A 22,614-nucleotide genomic window follows, 5' to 3' on the forward strand; every position below is an offset into this window, starting at 1 on the left:
AATAACAACAAAAAATGCAGAAAAACGCAAGTCAAAAATGTTATGAATTGATTTGCATTTTAATGAGGGAAATAAGTATTTGACCCCTTTGCAAAACATGACTTAGTACTTGGTGGCAAAAACCTTGTTAGCAATCACAGAGGTCAGACATTCCTTGTAGTTGGCCACCAGGTTTGCACACATCTCAGGAGGGATTTTGTCCCACTCCTCTTTGCAGATCTTCTCCAAGTCATTAAGGTTTCGAGGCTGACGTTTGGCAACTCGAACCTTCAGCTCCCTCCACAGATTTTCTATGGGATTAAGGTCTGGAGACTGGTTAGGCCACTCCAGGACCTTAATGTGCTTCTTCTTGAGCCCACTCCTTTGTTGCCTTGGCCATGTGTTTTGGGTCATTGTCATGCTGGATGATGAGAGGGGAAGTACATTTCCCTCTCACCCCCATGTGGTACTCTGATGTACCCATTCTAATGAAAGAAGCCTACAAATACAAAGAACATGGTGACCTCTGGTGGACAAACCAGAGTCTTACATTCCTTGAACTGCTCGCCATAGACAGACGAGTGATTTCAACAGAGAGGCGACAGAGAAAGACATCTAAGGATAAATATATGTTGCATTTCTAAATCCGAATGAGCGGTTAGAGTGCTAAATATCCATATTTACGATGAGCGTATTTTTCCAAATGCATGTACGATAAGTCCACTCTCTTTGTCTCTCCGGCTCTCTTTTTTCCCACCCCCTTCATTGTGTAACAAGCCGTCATATCGGGTTAGTCCAGTAGGGACTTTTCATTGCATTATGTTAGTAATCAATATAATCTATACTGTGTGTGTGTGTTTATGTATTTCTGTGTGATTATTTAGTTAGTTTGTAAATAAATAATTAAGCCAATTTGTGTATCGCTGAATCATCACTAAGGCTAGGGTTCGTGCAGATTTATGAGGTCAACGACTTTCAGAATGAGACTGATATGAGGAAATTATTAATTGATGACTGGTATGATATCGATATATTCTGATATATTCTTGAATGAATTGGGGAAACGGTAACTGATTAACCTGATGTGGCATAGGGGCAGTATTTCCACGGCCGGATGAAAAACGTACCTAAATTAAACAGCCTACTACTCGGGCCAAGAGTCAAATATTTGCATATTATTAGTAGATTTGGATAGAAAACACTCTGAAGTTTCAAAAACTGTTTGAATGGTGTCTGTGAGTATAACAGAACTCATGTGGCAGGCATAAATCTGAGAAAAATTGAATCAGGAAGTGGGAGAAATTAGAAATGTAGTTTTTCTTTTGAATCCCTTGAAAAACTACAGTGACATAGGATTTACGTTGCACCTCCTAACTCTTCCATTGGCTGTCAACAATCTTTAGGAACTGGTTTCTTCCGTCACCTGTTACCGGGCAGAAAATTATGGCTCAGTCATTCAGTGGCCAGTCTGAGGACAGGTGTCTCGTGACGCACATGCATGTGACTTCGCTGTCCGTTATTTTTGTTCTGGGATGAATACCTATTGCCCAGTTGTAAAATTATTGCAATTTTACGTAAAAAAATACCCTAAAGGATTGATTGTAAACATCGTTTGACGTGTTTCTACAAACGTATCTGGTTTTGTGACGGCTATCCGTGCTTGGAAAATGCCTTTTTTTTGCTAAGGTGCTATGCTAAAATAATCTAATGTTTTGCTTTCACCGTAAAGCCTTTTTGAATCGGACAATGTGATTGGATTAACGAGTAGAGTATCTTTAAAATGCCGTATAATACTTGAATTTTAATTTTGAGATAATTTATTTTTTGAATTTCGCGCCGTGCTATCTCACTGGTTGTTGTCCAACCAATCCCGTTAACGGGATTTTATCTCGAAGGGGTCGTCAAGAGGTTAATGACTCCAACCTAAGTATATGTAAACTTCCGACTTCAACTGTATGTGTTATTTCATACTTTGTAGAGAATGTAGAAAATAGTAAAAATTAAGAAAAACCTTGGAATGAGTAGGTGTGTCCAAACCCCTCCCCACACAATCAATGAAATCTGTCATGCCAATTTTCCTTACACCCCTGCCTCCCATAATGGCTTATTTGCTCCTTGCTCACAGAGCTATTATAGACACTCTGTGTTATTGGAAATCAGAGGATTTTGGAAATCAAGCTTCCTCCTCAGGCGATTGGAGACAGCAGAGGTCACACTGTGTTACATGATTAGAAAGAGTGCCCCCTGACCTCTGTCTGTCTCTCTCTCCCTTGCTTTATTTCTTTCCCCTCTCTCTCTCTCTCTAGTTAGCTGCATCCTGATTCTCCACACAACATCCCTCTTTCTCTTTCTCCCATCCTCCCTCCATTGTCTCTCTCTTTCCTCCCCTCTCTCTCCTTATTATCCTGTCTTGCTTCCTTTCCATCATTCCCTCCTTCCCTTCTCCCTCTTCTGGTCCTCTGGCAGTGGCAAATTAACTCTGAATTGACTGCAGCATAGCTCAGTGTAGAGACGAGTCACCCCTAGACACTGGTCTTAATGTCAGTTTTACCTTTAATTGTTAAAGTGATGCTCTGGAACTTTTGTATAATTGTAGCCAGAAGTTTTGAAAGTGTTGCTCACGAGCCAAAATGGATCCCTGTTTTTTTGTGTACTACATCATCCATTTCGTATGTTACGTCCTTCAATAAATAATATATATATACATTATACACTGCCAATTTTGCAGGTTTTCCTACTTACAAAGCATGTAGAGGTCTGTAATTTTTATCATAGGTACACTTCAACTGCGAGAGACAGAATCTAAAACAAAAATCCAGAAAATCACATTGTATGATTTTTAAGTAATTCATTTGCATTTTAAGGTCCGGAAGGGGGCAAACAAGTGTAAAAGGTAAATACAGACTGGAAGAAACACCTGGGTCATTCGCAGGAGGTACAAAGCATCTTTATTTTTTTCAGAGTGAAATGTGAGTGGTGCTGTACTACCCTGAATATCATTAGAATTTTTACTTTTGCAAAACGATTTGTTATGTTGTGCCCTACTAAATACAACCTAGGCAAACAGGGCCTCTGCTCCCTTTCCCCCCTCCCGCTCCCCTTCCCTTTGCAGCCCCTCAGTGGTGCCCACTTTGCCCCGAGCACCCAGATTGCCCTGTTTTTTCCAGGGACCAAGGCTCGCTGAGAGTGCCAGGACAGGGACATTTCCTTTGATTCATGCCCAATACTGGGGACCACCGCTGTGGTAACCGTTTCAGCATGTGCCCTGGTGTTTGCTTTGTTCAAAGAGGTGGTGTTAGAATGGATTGGAGGCACTTAACTAGACTGCTTTTACACTATATATACACAAACGTTTATGGACACCCCTTCAAATTAGTGGATTCGACTATTTCAGCCACACCCGTTGATGACAGGTGTATAAAAATCGAGAATACAGCCATGCAATCTCCATAGACAAAAACATTACGCTACAGCATACAATGACATTCTAGATGATTCTGTGCTTCCAACTTTGCGGCAACAGTTTGGGGAAGGCCCTTTCCTGTTTCAGCATGACAATGCCCCTGTGCACAAAGCGAGGTCCACACAGAAATTATTTTTTGAGATCGGTGTGGAAGAACTTGACTGGCCTGCACAGAGCCCTAACCTCAACCCCATCGAACACCTTTGGGATGAATTGTAACACCGACTGCGAGCCAGACCTAATCGCCCAACATCAGTGCCCGACCTCATTAATGCTCTTGTGGCTGAATGGAACCAAGTCCCCTCAGAAATGTTTCAACATCTAGTGGAAAGCCTTCCCAGAAGAGTGTAGGCTGTTATTGCAGCAAAGAGGGGACCAACTCTATATTTAAAGCCATGATTTTGGAATGAGATGTTCAACAGAGAGAGTTTTGACTTTCTCTATTACTTTTTCTCCCCGTTTGCCCCAGTTTACCCTAGCCAAAGACGCCCCCTTGTACACCCTCAAACTAGTCTCCAGGGCCTGTACATTAGGTCCTGCTCATCCCTAACTATCACTGAGACGTCATCAGCGTATGCTGACACTACTACTGTATCCCTGTCCCCAACCCTATGACAGGCAAACATACCCCCTGGAGCCTCTTGCATAACATGCCCAGAAGAAGGGGCTCAATTAAAAGATTGTATAGCTGCCCCGACAAACAGAATCCCAGGCAAATGCCCCGCCCTACCCAGACTGGCCTACTGAGCTTCCCCCACCTTGACCATGCATGAAGCCCCATACAGCATTTTAACACAGGCCACTGCATTCTCTCCACAACCAAAAAGAGACAATACATTAAACAGATATTAAGGTCCACCCTATCAAAGTATTTCTCTTGGTATAAGGAAACCAATGTTCACATTTGAAAGCCTTGACAGGTCCAGCATTTACTGTATGTCCTTGATTATGAACAGATTGTCTGTGATTAATCGTCCAGGTACACAGTGCATTTGGTCCTTGTGCACAACAGTGTCCAGGTGAGACTTGAGTCTGTTAGCGAGGACCTTCGCAAAAACCCTATAGTCCACAGAGAGCAATGCCACAGGCCTTCAGTTGTTTCGGTCACTCAAGTCCCCTTTTTTGGGCAGGAGAGTTAATACAGCCTGCCAACAGCTTAGCGGCAAGTCCCCTACCCCGACACATGTACGCAACACAAGTCATGTCCAATAATTCCCCAGAACGTCCGAAGGCAGACTGTGAAGCCCCGGGGTGTGGTCGGGGGCCATCTGAGAGATGGCGATAGAGAAAGTTTAGGAAGGTCCAAGAGCAAAGCCTGAGAAAACCCAAGATAACAGAGTTCTGCACTTTACAAATTAGAGTACAACTCCACAGCCTGCTCCCGCATCTCCCCCACAACAGAAGTTACACACACGCCCATCAGACAAATGAAAACAATGCATTTGCTTGGTTTCCCCACTATGATTTTCCAACCCAAAGAATAAAAGAGCTGGGAGCGTCCATCTCTTTCAACATAGAAAATCTAGCTCTTACAAGTGATCCTTTTGCTTTCATCTGAAAGAAATCACCCAGGTCCCTGTGTAGTTCAGATAGATTCACTTGAAGCCTCACCCTACCTTGCCCCACCAGCTCTGCCTCGCCTCATTTATGCTACGCTTAACTGTACTCTCCTGGGGCCTAATTTATGAATCATGCATAGGCACAAATTTGTGCGTAAACCATGCATGTGTTGGATCATTTCCATGCAAAGTGTGAGATTTATCAGTATGAACGTTTGCTTGAGTGTGCGTAAATTTACTCACAGCCATGACCATGTCTACGCACAGTGCCAAGTGGTGGAATAAGGGAACTGTTGATCAAGCTTAGAACGGGAAAAATATATTTAAAAATCTGAAATTGAGAGAGGAATAATTCAATAATTTATGAATACAACAGGTACAACAAATAATAATACAACAAATAATTAAAGAGTAGCAGTAAAATAACAATAGCGAGGCTATATACAGGGGGTACCGGTACAGAGTCAATGAGCGGGGGCACCGGTTAGTCGAGGTAATATATACATGTGGGTAGAGTTCTTATTAAAGTGACTTATGCATAGATAACAGTAGCGGCAGCGTAACAGAGGGGGGGCAATGCAAATAGTCTGGGTAGCCATTTGATTAGATGTTCAGTAGTCTTATGGCTTGGGGGTAGAAGCTGTTTAGAAGCCTCTTGGACCTAGACTTGGCACTCCGGTACCGCTTGCCATGCGGTAGCAGAGAGAAAAATCTATGACTAGTGTGGCTGCAGTCTTTGACAATTTTTAGGGCCTTCCTCTGACACCACCTAGTATAGAGGTCCTGGATGGTAGGAAGATTGCCCAAGTGATGTACTGGGCCATACACACTATCCTCTGTAGTGCTTTGCGGTTGGAGGGCGAGTAGTTGCCATACCAGGCAGTGATGCAACCAGTCAGGATGCTCTAGATGGTGCTGCTGTCTTTCAGTATCCTGAGGGGGAGTAAGTTTTGTCATGCCCTCTTCACAACTGTCTTGGTGTGCTTTGGACCATGTTAGTTTGTTGGTGATGTGGACACCAAGGAACATGAAGCTCTCAACCTGCTCCACAACAACCTCGACGATGAGAATGCTCGGTCATCCTTTTCCTGTAGTCCATAATGATCTCCTAAGTCTTGATCACATTGAGGGAGAGGTTGTTGTCCTGGCACCACACGGCCAGGTCTCTGACCTCCTCCCTATATGCTGTCTAGTTATTGTTGGTGATCAGGCCTACCACTGTTGTGTCATTGGCACACTTAATGATGGTGTTGGAGTCGTGCTTGGCCGTGCAGTCATGAGTGAACAGAGAGTACAGGAGGGGACTGAGCACTCAATCTTGAGGGGCCCGTGTTGAGGATCAGCGTGGCGGATGTGTTGTTTTACCCTTACCACCTGGGGTCGGCCAGTCAGGAAGTCCAGGATCCAGTGGCAAAGGGAAGTGTTTAGTCCCAGGGTCCTTAGCTTATTGAGGACACTAAGGTGTTGAACACTGAGCTGTAGTCAATGAATAGCATTCTCACATAGGTGTTCCTTTTGTCTGGGTGTGAAACGGCAGTGTGGAGTGCAATAGAGATTGCATCATCTGTTTGGGCTGTATGCAAATTGGAGTGTCTCTAGTGTTTCTGGGATAATTGTGTTGATGTGAGCCACGACTAGCCTTTCAAAGCACTTCATGGCTACAGACGTCGAGTGTTACGGGTCGGTAGTCATTTAGGCAGGTTACGTTAGTGTTCTTGGGCACAGGGACTATGGTGGTCTGCTTGAGACATGTTGGCATTACAGACAGGGAGAGGTTGAAAATGTCAGTGAAGACACTTGCCAGTTGGTCAGCGCATGCTCGGAGTACAGGTCCTGGTAATCCGTCTCGTCCTGCGCCTTGTGAATGTTAACCTGTTTAAAGGTCTTACTCACATCGGCTGCTGAGAACGTGATCACACAGTCTTCCAGAACAGCTGATGCTCTCATGCATGTTTCAGTGTTATTTGCCTCGAAGTGAGCAAAGAAGTAGTTTAGCTCGTCCGATAGGCTCGTGTCACTGGGCAGCGCTCGGCTGTGCTTCCCTTTGTAGTCTGTAATAGTTTGCAAGCCCTGCCACATCCGACGAGCGTCAGAGCCAGTGTAGTACGATTCGATCTTTGTCCTGTATTGATGCGTGGCCTGTTTGATGGTTCGTCGGCGGGCATAGAGGGATTTATTTTAAGATTCCGGGTTAGAGTCCCGCTCCTTGAAAGCGGCAGCTCTAGCCTTTAGCTCAGTGCGGATGTTGCTTGTAATCCATAGCTTCTGGTTGGGGTATGTACGTACAGTCACTGTGGGGACGACGTCATCGATGCACTTATTGATGAAGCCAATGACTGATGTGGTGTACTCCTAAATGCCATCGGAGGAATCCCGGAACATATTCCAGTCTGTGCTGGCAAAACAGTCCTGTAGCTTAACATCTGCTTCATCTGACCACTTTTTTATTGACCGAGTCACTAGTGCTTCCTGTTTTATTTTTGCTTGTAAGCAGGAATCAGGAGGATAGAATTATGGTCAGATTTGCCAAATGGAGTGTGAGGGAGAGCTTTGTACACGTCTCTGTGTGTGGAGTATAGGTGGTCTAGAGTTTTTTTTTTCCTCTGGTTGCACATTTAACATGCTGGTAGAAGTTAGGTAAAACAGATTTAAGTTTCCCTGCATTAACGTCCCAGAGCATTTTCCTCTTTGCTTATGGCTGTATACAGCTCATTGAGTGTGGTCTTAGCGCCAGCATTGGTCTGTGGTGTTATGTAGACAGCTACGAAAAATACAGATAAACTCTCTAGGTAGATAGTTTAAAGTTATTTATAGTAACCATAGGTGTAAAATAGTAAATAATGGCTACTTCTCAGAAAGGTTTAGACTGTCAAGAGGAGTAAAACAAGGTTGTCTACTAACAGCATATCTATTTATTATCGGCATCGAAATGTTAGCTGTTAAAATCAGATCCAACAATAAAAAAAATCAAGGGGTTTGAAATCCAGGGCTTAAAATCAAAGGTGTCATTGTACAGTCGTGGCCAAAAGTTTTAAGAATGGCACAAATATAAATTTTCACAAAGTTTGCTGCTTTATTTTTGTCAATGTTACGATGGAATACTGAAGTATAATTACAAGCATTTCATAAGTGTCAAAGGCTTTTATTGACAATTACATGAAGTTGATGCAGAGAGTCAATATTTGCAGTGTTGACCCTTCTTTTGAAAGACCTCTGCAATCCGCGCTGGCATGCTGTCAATTAACTTCTGGGCCACATCCTGACTGATGGCAGCCCATTCTTGCATAATCAATGGATGTCAAATGTCAGAATCTGTGGGTTTTTGTTTGTCCACCTGCCTCTTGAGGATTGACCACAAGTTCTCAATGGGATTAAGGTCTGGGGAGTTTCCTGTCCATGGTCCTAAATATCGATGTTTTGTTCCCCGAGCCACTTAGTTATCACTTTTGCCTTATGGCAAGGTGCTCCATCATGCTGGAAAAGGCCTTGTTCGTCACCAAACTGTTCCTTGATGGTTAGGAGAAGTTGCTCTCGGAGGATGTGTTGGTACCATTCTTTATTCATGGCTGTGTTCTTAGGCACAATTGTGAGTGAGCCCACTTCCTTGGCTGAGAAGCAACCTCACACATGAATGGTCTCAGGATGCTTTATTGTTCGCCTTACACAGGACTGATGGTAGTGCGCACCTTGTCTTCTCCGGACAAGCTTTTTTCCGTATGCCCCAAACAATCAGAAAGGGGATTCATCAGATAATGACTTTACCCCAGTCCTCAGCAGTCCACTCCCTGTACCTTTAGCAGAATATCAGTCTGTCCCTGATGTTTTTTCTGGAGAGAAGTGGCTTCTTTGCTGCCCTTCTTGACACCAGGCCATCCTCCAAAATTCTTTGCCTCACTGTGCGTGCAGATGCACTCACACCTGCCTGCTGCCATTCCTGAGCAAGCTCTGTACTGGTGGTGCCCCGATCCCGCAGCTGAATCAACTTTAGAAGACGGTCCTGTCGCTTGCTAGACTTTCTTGGGCGCCCTGAAGCCTACTTCACAACAATTAAACCGCTCTCCTTGAAGTTCTTGATGATCCAATAAATGGTTGATTTAGGTGCAATCTTACTGGCAGCAATATCCTTGCCTGTGAAGCCCTTTTTCAGCAAAGCAATGATGACGGCACGCGTTTCCTTGCAGGTGACCATGGTTGAAGGAGGAATAACAATGATTCCAATGCACCACCCTCCTTTTGAAGCTTCCAGTCTGTTATTCAAACTCAATCAGCAAGACAGAGTGATCTCCAGCCTTGTCTTTGTCAACACTCACACCTGTGTTAACGAGATAATCCCTGACATGATGTCAGCTGGTCCTTTTGTGGCAGGGCTGAAATGCAGTGGAAATGTTTTTGGGGGATTCAGTTCATTTGCATTGCAATTAATTGCAATTCATCTGATCACTATTCACAACATTATGGAGTATATGCAAATTGCCATCATACAAACTGAGGCAGCAGACTGTGAAAATTAATATTTGTGTCATTCTCAAAACGTTTGGCCACGACTGTACGCTGATGATTCATGGTTAATTTTGAATCCACAATTTGGATCCCTCAGAGGATCTAGATACTTTTTTTAACCTCTGGATTACAACGAAATTATGATAAATACTATATTATGTAGGTTACCAATAAAATGGTCTGACGGTGAGTTGGTATTTGATTAGGAGGGGGAAGAAAGCATTAGCTTCTCTTCCTGGGGTCCACACAAAACATGACATACATACAGTGCATTCAGAAAGTATTTTAACCCCATGACTTTTCCCACATTTTGTTACATTAGCCTTATTCTAAAATGGATTAACTATTTTTTTCCCCCTCATCAATTTACACACAACACCCCAAAATGCAAAGCAAAAACAGGTTTGTAGAAATCTTTGCAAATGTATAAAAATAACATGGAAATATCACATTTACATAAGTATTCAGCCTCTTTACTCAGTACTTTTTTGAAGCACCTTTGGCACCGAATACAGCCTCAAGTATTTTGGGGTACGATGCTACAAGCCTGGCCCAGCTGTATTTGGGGAGTTTCTCCCATTCTTTTCTGCAGCTCCTCTCAATGTCTGTCAGGTTGGATGGGGAGCATTGCTGCACAGCTATTTTTAGGTCTCTCGAGAAATGTTCAAGTCTGGGTTCTGGCTGGGCCACTCAAGGAGATTCAGAGACTTCAGGTCAAATAGTTCCATCTTGGTTTCATCAGACCAGAGAATCTTGTTTCTCATGGTCTGAGTCCTTTAAGTGCCTTTTAACAAACTCCAAGCGACCTGTCATGTTCCTTCCACTGAGGAGATGGTTGTCCTTCTGGAAGGTTATCCCATCTCAGCAGAGGAACTCTGGAGCTCTGTCAGAGTTACCATCGGGTTCTTGGTCACCTCCCTGACCAAGGCCCTTTTTTAAAATTTTATTTCACCTTTATTTAACCAGGTAGGCTAGTTGAGAACAAGTTCTCATTTGCAACTGCGACCTGGCCAAGACAAAGCGTAGCAATTCGACACATACAACAACACAGAGTTACACATGGAATAAACAAAACATACATTCAATAATACAGTAGAACAAAATAAAACAAAAAGTCTATATACAGTGAGTGCAAATGAGGTAAGTTAAGACAACAAATTGGCCATGGTGGCGAAGTAATTACAATATAGCAATTAAACACTGGAATAGTAGATGTGCAGAAGATGAATGTGCAAGTAGAGATACTGGCGTGCAAAGGAGGAAGATAAATAAATAAATACAGTATGGGGATGAGGTAGGTAGATAGATGGGCTGTTTACAGATGGGCTATGTACAGGTGCAGTGATCTGTGAGCTGCTCTGACAGCTGGTGCTTAAAGCTAGTGAGGGAGATATGAGTCTCCAGCTTCAGAGATTTTTGCAGTTCGTTCCAGTCATTGGCAGCAGAGAACTTGAAGGAAAGGCGGCCAAAGGAGGAATTGGCTTTGGGGGTGACCAGGCCCTCCAATTTGACACACTGAACTCTATCAGAGAAGTAGTTGGTGAACCAGACGAGGCAATCATTTGAGAAACCAAGGCTGTCGAGTCTGCCAATAAGAATGTGGTGATTGACAGAGTCGAAAGCCTTGGCCAGGTCGATGAATACGGCTGCACAGTAATGTCTCTTATGGATGTCGTTTAGGACCTTGAGTGTGGCTGACGTGCACCCATGACCAGCTCTGAAACCAGATTGCATAGCGGAGAAGGTACGGTGGGATTCAAAATGGTCGGTAATCTGTTTGTTATTAAAGCTTTCCACCTTCTTCACTGCGGTCCCGTCGATGTGGATAGGGGCATGCTCCCTCTGCTGTTTCCTGAAGTCCACGATCAGCTCCTTTTGTTTTGTCGACATTGAGTGAGAGGTTATTTTCCTGGCACCACACTCCCGGCCTCACCTCATATCTGTAGGCTGTCTTGTCATTGTTGGTAATCAGGCCTACTACTGTTGTGTCATCTGCAAACTTGATGATTAAGTTGGAGGCATGCGTGGCCACGCCGTCATGGGTGAACAGGGAATACAGGAGGGGGCTGAGAAATGACTCTTGTGGGTACCCTGTGTTGAGGATCAGCGAAGTGGAGGTGTTGTTTCCTATCTTCACCACCTGGAGGGAAACCCGTCAGGACGTCCAGGACCCAGTTGCGCAAGGCGTGGTTCAGACCCAGGCCCCCCAGCTTAATGATGAGCATGGAGGGTACTATGGTATTGAATGCTGAGCTATAGTCAATGAATAGCATTCCTACATAGGTATTCCTCTTGTCCAGATGGGATAGGGCAGTGTGCAGTGCGATGGCGATTGTATCATCTGTGGATCTAAACAAATTGAAGTGGGTAAGGTAGAGGTGATGTGATCCTCAACTAGCCTCTCAAAGCACTTCATGATGACAGAAGTGAGTCTTACGGGTCGATAGTAATTTAGTTCAGTTATCTTTGCTTTTCTTGGGTACAGGAACAATGGTGGACATCTTGAAGCAAGTGGTAAACACTCCAACCAGCTGGTCTACATATGCTCTGAGGACGTGGCTATGGATGCCGTCTGGGCCAGCAGCCTTGCGAGGGTTAACACGCTTAAATGTCTTACGTAGGTCGGCCACGGAGCAGGAGAGCCCAGCGTGGCACTGTGTTATCCTCAAAGCGGGCGATGAAAGTGTTTATCTTGTCCGGAAGCAAGACGTCGGTGTCCGCGACGTGGCTGGTTTTCCCTTTGTAGTCCGTGAATGTCTGTAGACCCTGCCACATACGTCTCTTGTCTGAGCCGTTGAATAGCGACTTCACTTTGTCTCTATACTGACGTTTTGCCTGTTTGATTGCCTTACGGGGGAAATAACTACTCTGTTGTTATTCTGCAATATTCAAAGTCACCTTGCCATGGTTAAATGCAGTGGTCGACATTTAACCTCTATTGGGTAGGGGGCATTATTTGGACATCCAGATGAAAAGCGTGCACAAAGTAAACTGCCTGTTGCTCAGGCCCAGAAGCTAGGATTTGCATATAATTGGTAGATTTGGATAGAAACGCCTGCCAAATCAGTTCTGTTATACTCACAGATATTATGTTAACAGTTTTAGAAACTTTAGAGTGTTGTCTATCCAAATCTACCAATTATACGCCTATCCTAGCTTCTGGGCCTGAGTAACAGGCAGTTTACTTTGTGCACACTTTTCATCCTGACGTGAAAATACTGCCCCATATCCCTAAGAAGTTTTAATCATGAAACATACACCCCCGCTTTTCTTCTTCCCAGAAAGTTCTTTATTCCTGTCTGCGCGATATACTGAGAACGCAGCTGGCTGTATGGACAAAGACAGTATATCCTGAGAGAGCCATGTTTCCGTGAAACAAAGTATGTACAATCCCTGATGTTTCTCTGGAAGGAGATTCTCGCCCTGAGCTCGTCTTTATTATCTAGAGACTGAACATTAAGAAGTAATATACACGGACGTGGTGGATGGTGTGCGCGGACTAGAAGTCCACTCCTAATACCTCTTCTCTGTCAGCGGTGATTTGGATCAGCCTCTGGAATCAGTTCAATTGCCCATGGGGGGTATGAACAAAGGATCCAATTCCGGAAAGTTGTATTCCCAGTCGTAATGCTGGTGAGTTACCACTCTGATATCTAAAAGTTATTTCTGGCTGTATGTAATAATGCAAAATATTTCCTGGGCTAATAATGTAAGAAATACAATTCTGCAAAGTTGCTTCGGAGCGAGAAGCAGAGCTGCCCCATCTGTCGGCGCCATCTTGCTAGTCTGTACATAGTCAAAGCTTTCCTTATTTTTGGGTCAGTCACACAGGTATATTGGGATGCAGACCGCGAGCAGCACTTCTCCATTTTGACACCATTCTCCGGGATGCACCTGAACCCATTTCGAAGTTACAGCGTCCCCTCCCCACTCGGTTGAGATGCCACTCAGCCCCCCTCCCGGAACTCTAAAATAATACACCTGACCACTGTGACTGACTCAAACTTAAGGAAAGCTTTGACTATGTACAGTGAGCATAGCCTTGCTGTTGAGAGAGGCCACTGTAGAGAAGACAGGCTATGTACACACCGCCCACAAAACGAGGTGGAAACTGAGCTGCACTTCCTAACCTCCTGCCAAATGTATGGCCATATTCGAGACACATATTTCCCTCGGATTACACAGACCCCCAAAGTATTTGAAATAATCTGACATTTTGAAATGTCTTATTCTTTTGGAACTTTTGTGAGTGTAATGTTTACTGTTTCCTTTTTGTTTATTTAACTTTTGTTGTTATCTGCTTCACTTGCTTTTGCAATGTTAACATATGTTTCCCTTGCCAATGAAGCCCAGAGAGAGAGAGAGAGGTCCAGAAAGTGGGACAGAGAAATAATTAAAGTGTGTGGACAGTGGTTGCATTACAGAAAACAACCAAGTCTGCTGATATTGAACCATTTCGGACTTTGTCCATATTCAGACTTGAGTCCAAGCTTCAGACTCACCGTTCCCCTTTCCATCCTCCTCTTTCCCATGATCCCAGGGTGCAGAAGCAGAAGTTTCAGAGCCTCAGAAAAGCTGCTGATCCTGACTTTGTTTATGCCCCAAGTCTCCCGCTTCTGTCAGATCCTTCCAGCAATGCTCCACAACACAGGACACACACACACACACAATGGATAAATGCTCACAATTACAATAAAATAAAATACACCAAACCACAGGCATATCAAGGCAAAATATTCCTAGTCCATTCTCATGCAGGTGCATCAAGCCAAAACATTCCCAGTCCATTCTCAAATACATAGTACTACAGTGTCTACAGACAGGAGAAGCCTATAGCCCACAGATGATCCAGATTACCTGATTAGCTATCCTCTCCATCTCTGTTTCCTGTCAGTGCCACCTGCCAACAGAAGAGAGAAAGGGAGGGAGAGGAAGAGGGTGACAGGGAAAAGAGGATAGAAGGTGCAGAGGTGTAGGGGAGCTGCACCGGAGTAGGTGGCAGTTAGATAGTGTCTCAGTGACTGAGCACGTCGTCAATGTGCCAATTAAGCTGGCAGCAAGTTGGCAGGAAACGCACACACACATATATATATATATATATATATATATATATATATATATGTGTGTGTGTGTGTGTGTGTGTGTGTGTGTGTGTGTGTGTGTGTATGTATATATATATATATGTGTGTGTGTGTGTGTGTGTGTGTGTGTGTGTGTGTGTGTGTGTGTGTGTGTGTGTGTGTGTGTGTATATATATATACACACACACACACACACACATACACATATATATATATATACACACACAAACCTGTAACTTCCCCAGTCCTCTTCAAATGAGCCCAATGACACCATATAGTTCATATCTTAATTTGATCATCCTGTTGTTGCAATAATTTTCCTGCACAGTTTGTATCGTATTCAAGGTTTAAAAAGGCTTCTGAAGTTTGTAATTTCTAGTTTAAAGTTTCAGACTTGATTTGCCCTCAGAATAAATGTATCAACCCCTACAAAAAATGTCCATTAATTATAATCAACATAATAATTCACATTTCCTGTTGCTACGGGATTATTTTCCTGCTGTGAGAAACTGGGTCAAATTAAGATACTGTGGTAGTGGGTGCGATGGAGGGATATAGAGGAAAGACTCTTTCATGGACGTGAAAGCTGTTGAAATTATAACCACACTGGAAATAGGGAGATTACACTGACAGGGAGAAATGCAGAGATAAGATAAAAAAGTAAGAAATGACATATTGAAAGAGATAGAGAGAGAGAGAAGTCAGTGGAAAAAGAGGAAGAAAGACAGACAGAGAAGGAAAGACAAGAAAAATTAAGTAGGCTTGTCAAAATCTCTCTCCCTCTAACTTTCCCGTTAGACAGCATAATATGACATTTGACTGCAGCCTCACAATGTAACATTAGTGGCAGTTAGACACATTTTAAGAATCAGAGTTTGTGAGATTCTGTTGTGCCTACAATAGTATGTTGGCTCATAACCACCAGTAGTCAGATGTCTAGGTCCTTGCTAGCTGGGCTACACATGTACTGTACCTTGCCTTGCAAAAGTATTCACCCCCATTTGCGTTTTTCCTATTTTGTTGTATTACAACCTGTAATTTAAATTGATTTTTACTTGGATGTCATGTAATGTACATAAACAAAATAGTTTTTTCACTTCACCAATTTGGACTAACTTCTTTAAAAAAATAAAATAAAATGGAACAGTGGTGCGTGCATATGTATTCACCCCCTCTGCTATGAAGCCCCTAAATAAGATCTGGTGCAGACCAATTACCTGCAGAAATCACATAGTTAAATAAAGTCCACCTGTGTGCAATCTAAGTGTCACATGATCTGTCATATAATCTCAGTATATATACGCCTGTTCTGAAAGGCCCCATAGTCTGCAACACCACTAAGCAAGGGGCACCACCAAGGAAGTGGCACCATGAAGACCAAGGAGCTCTCCAAACAGGTCAGGGACAAAGTTGTGGAGAAGTACAGATCAGGGTTGGGTTATAAAAAATATCAAAAACTTTGAACATCCCACAGAGCACCATTAAATCCATTATTCAAAAATTTAAAGAATATGGCACCACAACAAACCTGCCAACAGAGGGCCGCCCACCAAAACTCACGGACCAGGAATGGAGGGCATTAATCAGAGGCAACAAAGAGACCAAAGATAACCCTGAAGGAGCTGCAAACCTCCACAGCGAAGATTGGAGTATCTGTCCATAGGACCACTTTAAGCCGTACACTGGGCTTTACGGAAGAGTGGCCAGAAAAAGCCATTGCTTCAAGAAAAAAAATAAGCAAACACATTTTGGTGTTCGCCAAAAGGAATGTGGGAGACTCCCCAAACATTTGAGCTTTTTAGTAATCAAGAAAAACACTATGTCTGGCGCAAACCTAAAATCTCCCATCACCCTGAGAATACCATCCCCACATTGAAGCATGGTGGTGGCAGCATCATGCTGTGGGGATGTTTTTCATCGGCAGTGGTATGACTTAAAGATTGCTGTGCACCAGCGGAACCCATCCAACTTGAAGGAGCTGGAGCAGTTTTGCCTTGAATAATGGGCAAAAATCTCAGTGGCTAGATGTGCCAAGCTTATAGAGACATACCCCAAGAGACGTGCAGCTGTAATTGCTGCAAAGTATTGACTTTGGGGGGGTGAATAGTTATGCATGCTCAAGTTCAGTTTTTTTGTCTTATTTCTTGTTTGTTTCACAATAAATATATTTTGCATCTTCAAAGTGGTATGCATGTTGTGTAAATCAAATGACACATCCCCCCCAAATATCAAGTTTAATTCCAGGTTGTAAGGCAACAAAATAGGAAAAATGCCAAGAGTATGAATACTTTTGCAAGCCACTGTAGGATCTTTATTTTAGCCATTTTACTACAGCAGGAAAATAATAAAAAATGTTTAGTGGTTGATACATTTTTCTTAATTGAAAATCAAGTCTGAAATTTGAAAGTGGAATGATAACTTTCTAAACCTGAAATACACTACAAGTTTTACATTTCCTGGTTGATCAAATTAAGATCCTACACCTTTATGTCCAGTTGTTCCAATGAAACAAGTCTGGACCAGGTAAGGCATTGGTCACCTAGCCGGAATCTCAAAGACAGCTATTAGAGGAAAACGAACAGCCTTACGTCACACACTGTTGAGTAGCCTTTGTGTAGAAAGACGGGTTAGGGTGCGTGTGTGTGCGTGTGTGTGCGTGTGTGTGCGTGTGTGTGTGTGTGTGTGTGAAAGAGAGAGAATGCATTGTATTCTGTACTCTTCGATCTCTTGAAGAAGAGAAGATATCTAACCATACAATCTTTCCTGGAATAGTGGTCTGAAACCAGCGTGTTTATTCTCGGGATAACAGTAAGGCTAATAATTAATAGCCATTTTTTTGTAGGGGTTGATGAATGTTTTGTTATGGAAAATTAAGTCTGATATTTTTGGGTGGAAATTACAAACTTTAGAAGCATTTGTAAACGGGTGGAATGATTTTTAGTGTGAAAAATTATTAATACCTGGCTAATAATGGGGGCCTCAAGGAAAAACATTGACCAATGTCAGGGCCTTGAGGAAAAATGGTCCGGTATGTTCGGTGGGCCGCCCCAATTTCTAAACCTTGAATACACTACAATCTTGCATTTCCTACAGTGCAGAAAAATTCCTGCAACAACAGGATGATCAAATTAAGATCTGGCATCTGTAGAGGACTGCTCCTACAGTACATAACACAGGAAGGTAGACAAAATTACCTGAGTCATGCACGGAAACACACACACACACATTTTCCTGCTGCACCTATATGGGCAAACCCTGTAGTGTAGATATTTTCCTGATTCATTTGTGGAGTGTCTTAGTAATGTATAAGGTACGGTAGGTGGAGACTACATAGTACAGTGTAACCACTGTGAAGAAGGTCTTTACATAAACTTGATGTTTTGTATAGTATTTGGATAAACATATTCTTGATATTGACAAAGTGTGTGTATGTGTGTGTGTTTCTAGACCTCGACAAACCCGTGCTGACAGTGCACCAGACAATCAGTGATGTGCGCGGGAGCTATTACCAGGAGAAGACGGTGTTCCTGCGCTGTACGGTCAACTCCAACCCCCCAGCCCGCTTCATCTGGAAACGTGGCAACACGCCCATAGAGCAGAGCAAGGATACCGGAGTGGACATCTACGAACCGCTCTACACACAGGTACTGTAAGAGGACCAAACACAAGCACACAAGTTGACACTCCAAATTCACCACAACCCATAGAACAGTATAGACAGAGGCTCACGGCATACACATAAAGATGCACACACAAATGAACCACAACCATTGAAATAGATATAGGACTCATCTTTGTACCTGTGCCATTATGGCGTCTGTGACCTCTCCATTTTTAACCTCTCTGGGGTATGTGGGACGCTAGCGGGACCCGCGGGACACACTATTCAACAGCCAGTGAAATAGCAGGGCGGCAAATTCAAAACCAACAAAAATCACATAATTCAAATTTCTCAAACATACAACTTTTATATCCCATTTTAAAGATACACTTCTCATTAATCCAACCACATTGTCCGATTTCAAAAAGGCTTTACGGCGAAAGCATAACATTAGATTATGTTAGGACAGCGCCGAGACAAGAAAAACCACACAGCCATTTTCCAAGCAAGGAGAGGCGTCACAAAAACCAGGAGTACAGCTAAAATTAATCACTAACCTTTGATGATCTTCATCAGATGGCACTCATAGGACTTCATGTTACACAATACATGTATGTTTTGCTCGATAAAGTTCATATTTATATCCAAAAACCCCATTTTACATTGGCGTGTAATGTTCAGAAATGTTTTGCCTCCCAAAACCACCGGTGAATGAGCACATCAATTTACAGAAATACTCATTATAAACGTTGATAAAATATTCAACAGTTATTCAAAGAATTATAGATACACTTCTCCTTAATGCAACCGCTGTGTCAGATTTCAAAAAAGCTTTACAGCGAAAGCAAATTTTGCAATAATCTGAGTACAGCGCTCAGATATCAAAACAAGCCATACAGATACCCGCAATTTTGAAGTCAACAGAAATTACAAATTACATTATAAATATTCACTTACCTTTGATGATCTTCATCAGAATGCACTCCCAGGAATCCCAGTTCCACAATAAATGTTTGTTTTGTTCGATAAAGTCCATTTATGTCCAAATACCTCCTTTTAGTCCATTACTCCAAATACAGGAAGCACACGCAAAATGTCACGACGAAAAATCAAATAAAGTTATATTTACGTTCGTAGAAACATGTCAAACGATGTATAGCATCAATCTTTAGGATGTTTTTATCATAAATCTTCAGTAATATTCCAACCGGACAATTCCAATGTCTTCAAAAAAGAAAAAGAACACAGCTAACTCTCACGTGAAGTGCGCCACTGAGCTCATGTCATTTTCTCACTCATCTACTTCCAGGAGCTCTTATTCTCTCCCTATTCACAGTAGAAGCATGAAACAATGTTCTAAAGACTGTTGACATCTAGTGGAAGCCCTAGGAAGTGCAAAATGAACCCTAAGTCACTGTATAGGCAATCACTTGAAAAACTACAAACCTCAGATTTCAACTCTTCCTGGTTGGATTTTTCTCAGGTTTTTGCCTGCCATATGAGTTCTGTTATACTCACAGACATCATTCAAACAGTTTTAGAAACTCCAGAGTGTTTTCTATCCAAATCTACTAATACTATGCATATCCTACCTTCTGAGCCTGAGTAGCAGGCAGTTTACTACGGGCATGCCTTTCATCCGGACATCAAAATACTGCCCCCTACCTTAGAGAAGTTAAGTAGTCAATTTTCTTATTTTGTGTTTGAAATAAGTGTAAAGCTAATATTGGTTATTTACCTCCACCTGCAGTACTGGGGTCCTGAACTAAATCTTATCATTAATTTATTGTGGCCACTAGATGGCGGTGAAATAGCTTAAAGCCATTTACCAGCTATGGGCAACCCAATTTACAATTTGAAGAAGATGGTGCTCTGATCATTGGCTGATCGCTCCCAACAAATAAGAATCGCCACCCTGTTGACTACTTTAAAATGGTGGAGGTCTTAGGTCTTCAATAGCAATGCCCGTGCTTAAATGGGTTATATCCATCTAGTCCTTTATATATCTCTATGACCACAACCCATAAGAGAGAGCAAGCATAACAGTGTGCTTCTACGAGCCACTTTACACACAGGTATTGGATGTATGAGGAAAACACACAGCTTATACACCATATGTAACTGGGTAAAACCGTCAACCTATTGTGACTGCACCGTAGTTGTTCTGCCAGCGTGGTTAAGTTCATACTTCACCTCAACCCATAGAACAGCACAGGGATACAGCCTCCCATAGATGGGCCTAATCACAAACATACACATGCTCACTCATCATATCATATTGGACAAAGCAAGGATATTGGAGTGAAATTCTTTGAACCGCCATACAGACAAGTATAGGCACACACACTAACATTCCAGACTAAACGTAACAAACAGTACAGCAAGGATAACATAGTAAAATATACTTCGTATACCAAACACAGACCTTAGCCATGTGATTCATCCTTGAACACTTCACACTATGCGCACATACATGCAAGTTGAACTGTCATGGTCAAAAAATATTGATACAACAGTAGCTGAGATGGGGAGAAGTCTGTCCATAATAAAGTGTTACTCTACCTTCTTAACAGCACTATCAACAAGGCAGGTCCTACAGGCTCTAGTTTTGTCGCACCTGGACTACTGTTCAGTCGTGTGGTCAGGTGCCACAAAGAGAGACTTAGGAAAATTGCAGTTGGCTCAAAACAGAGCAGGACGGCTGGCCCTTGGATGTACACAGAGAGCAAACATAAATAATATGCATGTCAGTCTTTCCTGGCTCAAAGTAGAGGAGAGATTAACTTTATCACTACTTGTATTTGTAAGAGGTAACATGTTGAATGCACCGAGCTGTCTGTTTTAAACGACTAGCTCACAGCTCAGGCACCCATGCATACCCCACAAGACATGCCACCAGAGGTCTCTTCACAGTCCCCAAGTCCAGAACAGACTGGGAGGCGCACAGTACTGCATAAAGCCATGACAACATGGAACTCTATTCCACATCAGGTAACTGATGCAAGCAGTAGAATCAGATTTAAAGAACAGATAAAAAATAATCCTGATGGAACAGCGGGGACTTTGAAAAAACACAAACATAGGCACAGACACATGCATACACACACACAATAACATTTCCACATACATACACATGGATTTTGTGTTGTAGATATGTGGTAGTGGAGTATGGGCCTGAGGGCACACACTTTGTGTGTTGTGAATTATGTAATGAATGTCTTGTAATGTTTTTAAAATTGTATAAATACCTTAATTTTGCTGGACCCCAGGAAGACTAGATGCTGTCTTGGCAGCAGCTAATGGGGATCCATAATACAAATACAAATGTATACGTGTGTGTGTGTGTGTATATATATACGTATGTGTATGTGTGTGTGTATAAAAATCACCTTTGACTCACATTCCACTGTCATAGCTGAGCGTCTCGTCTCAAATCACAAGGCAGCAATATGTGGAATATGTCACGTTAGTACAACAATTGAAAAGCATCCAACAACATAGTATTGTGGAAAATATTGACTCAAATACTTCTCCGATACCGGAGCCTGTGAATTCAAATAGACTTTATTACAGAGTGTAACAAAGCCGAGCAATTCCATGGAAGAACTGACTCTTCATTCTTAGTGCTTGGATTTTATATAGTCTTACCCTTACATAACATCGTCTCTCCACTTAATGAATCTAGTTGTCTTACTTAGTTTCCATTCTCTTATTGGCTCAGACATTGGGGCATAGATTGTATTGGTGGTGTGACATGCATACTCCTACTGTTGCCTATCATGTATTACCTAATGTACCTGCCCAAAGGTCTTCACAAGTTCAGACTGATGTTGTCCATGTATGATTAACCCATGTGCGTGTCCAGTAGCTTTCACAAGATCAGACATGACCCAGACCAGACATGTCTTGTTGGTTTACCTTGCCTAATCCACACAGATTCTGCTTACGTTCTGTTTTTTACATGTACAATGGTCAATTCGATGTTGATCCAGCTTAGTACACTCACATGGGCTCAGCCTTCATTCTGTTTCCACATGTCTAATATTTAAACATATATTGATTATTCTTTCTACATCAAAGAGAACAGTATAGTTACTGAGAATCACCAGATGACTGGTAAATACTCGCACATAATCCCTGTTATGGAACTGTCACAGTTCCACACAAAAAAAATGTCCAGGAAGGGGAGCACCTTCTGTAATGCTATTGAGGCAATCTACCTCTCATTCATTTCAACAACCTTAGCTCCAGTTCTTCATTCACACTGGTGAGTCAGGACCAAACATCTTGTACGTATAGTGTTAACCTTTTAGTGACAGACGTTCCGCTAGCGGAACGCCTCACCAATATCCAATGGTAGAGCGTGGCGCGAAATACAAATACCTCAAAAATGCTATAACTTCAATTTCTCAAACATATGACTATTTTACA

The 22,614-nt window shown here is 42.5% G+C and overlaps 1 protein-coding gene across 2 annotated transcripts in view; it reads left to right on the plus strand.

The window, feature by feature from the left end:
* Nucleotides 1-22,614, plus strand: part of LOC115202803 (MAM domain-containing glycosylphosphatidylinositol anchor protein 1) — a 443,101-nt gene that overhangs the window by 209,206 nt on the left and 211,281 nt on the right. For both annotated transcript variants that reach the window (XM_029766841.1, XM_029766842.1), the window contains exon 5: nucleotides 18,030-18,226. In XM_029766841.1, the coding sequence (XP_029622701.1) occupies nucleotides 18,030-18,226 (197 nt within the window). The remainder of the gene's footprint in view (nucleotides 1-18,029; nucleotides 18,227-22,614) is intronic.

This window comes from Salmo trutta, chromosome 12, assembly GCF_901001165.1.
Source record: "Salmo trutta chromosome 12, fSalTru1.1, whole genome shotgun sequence".
Taxonomy (NCBI): Eukaryota; Metazoa; Chordata; class Actinopteri; order Salmoniformes; family Salmonidae; genus Salmo; species Salmo trutta.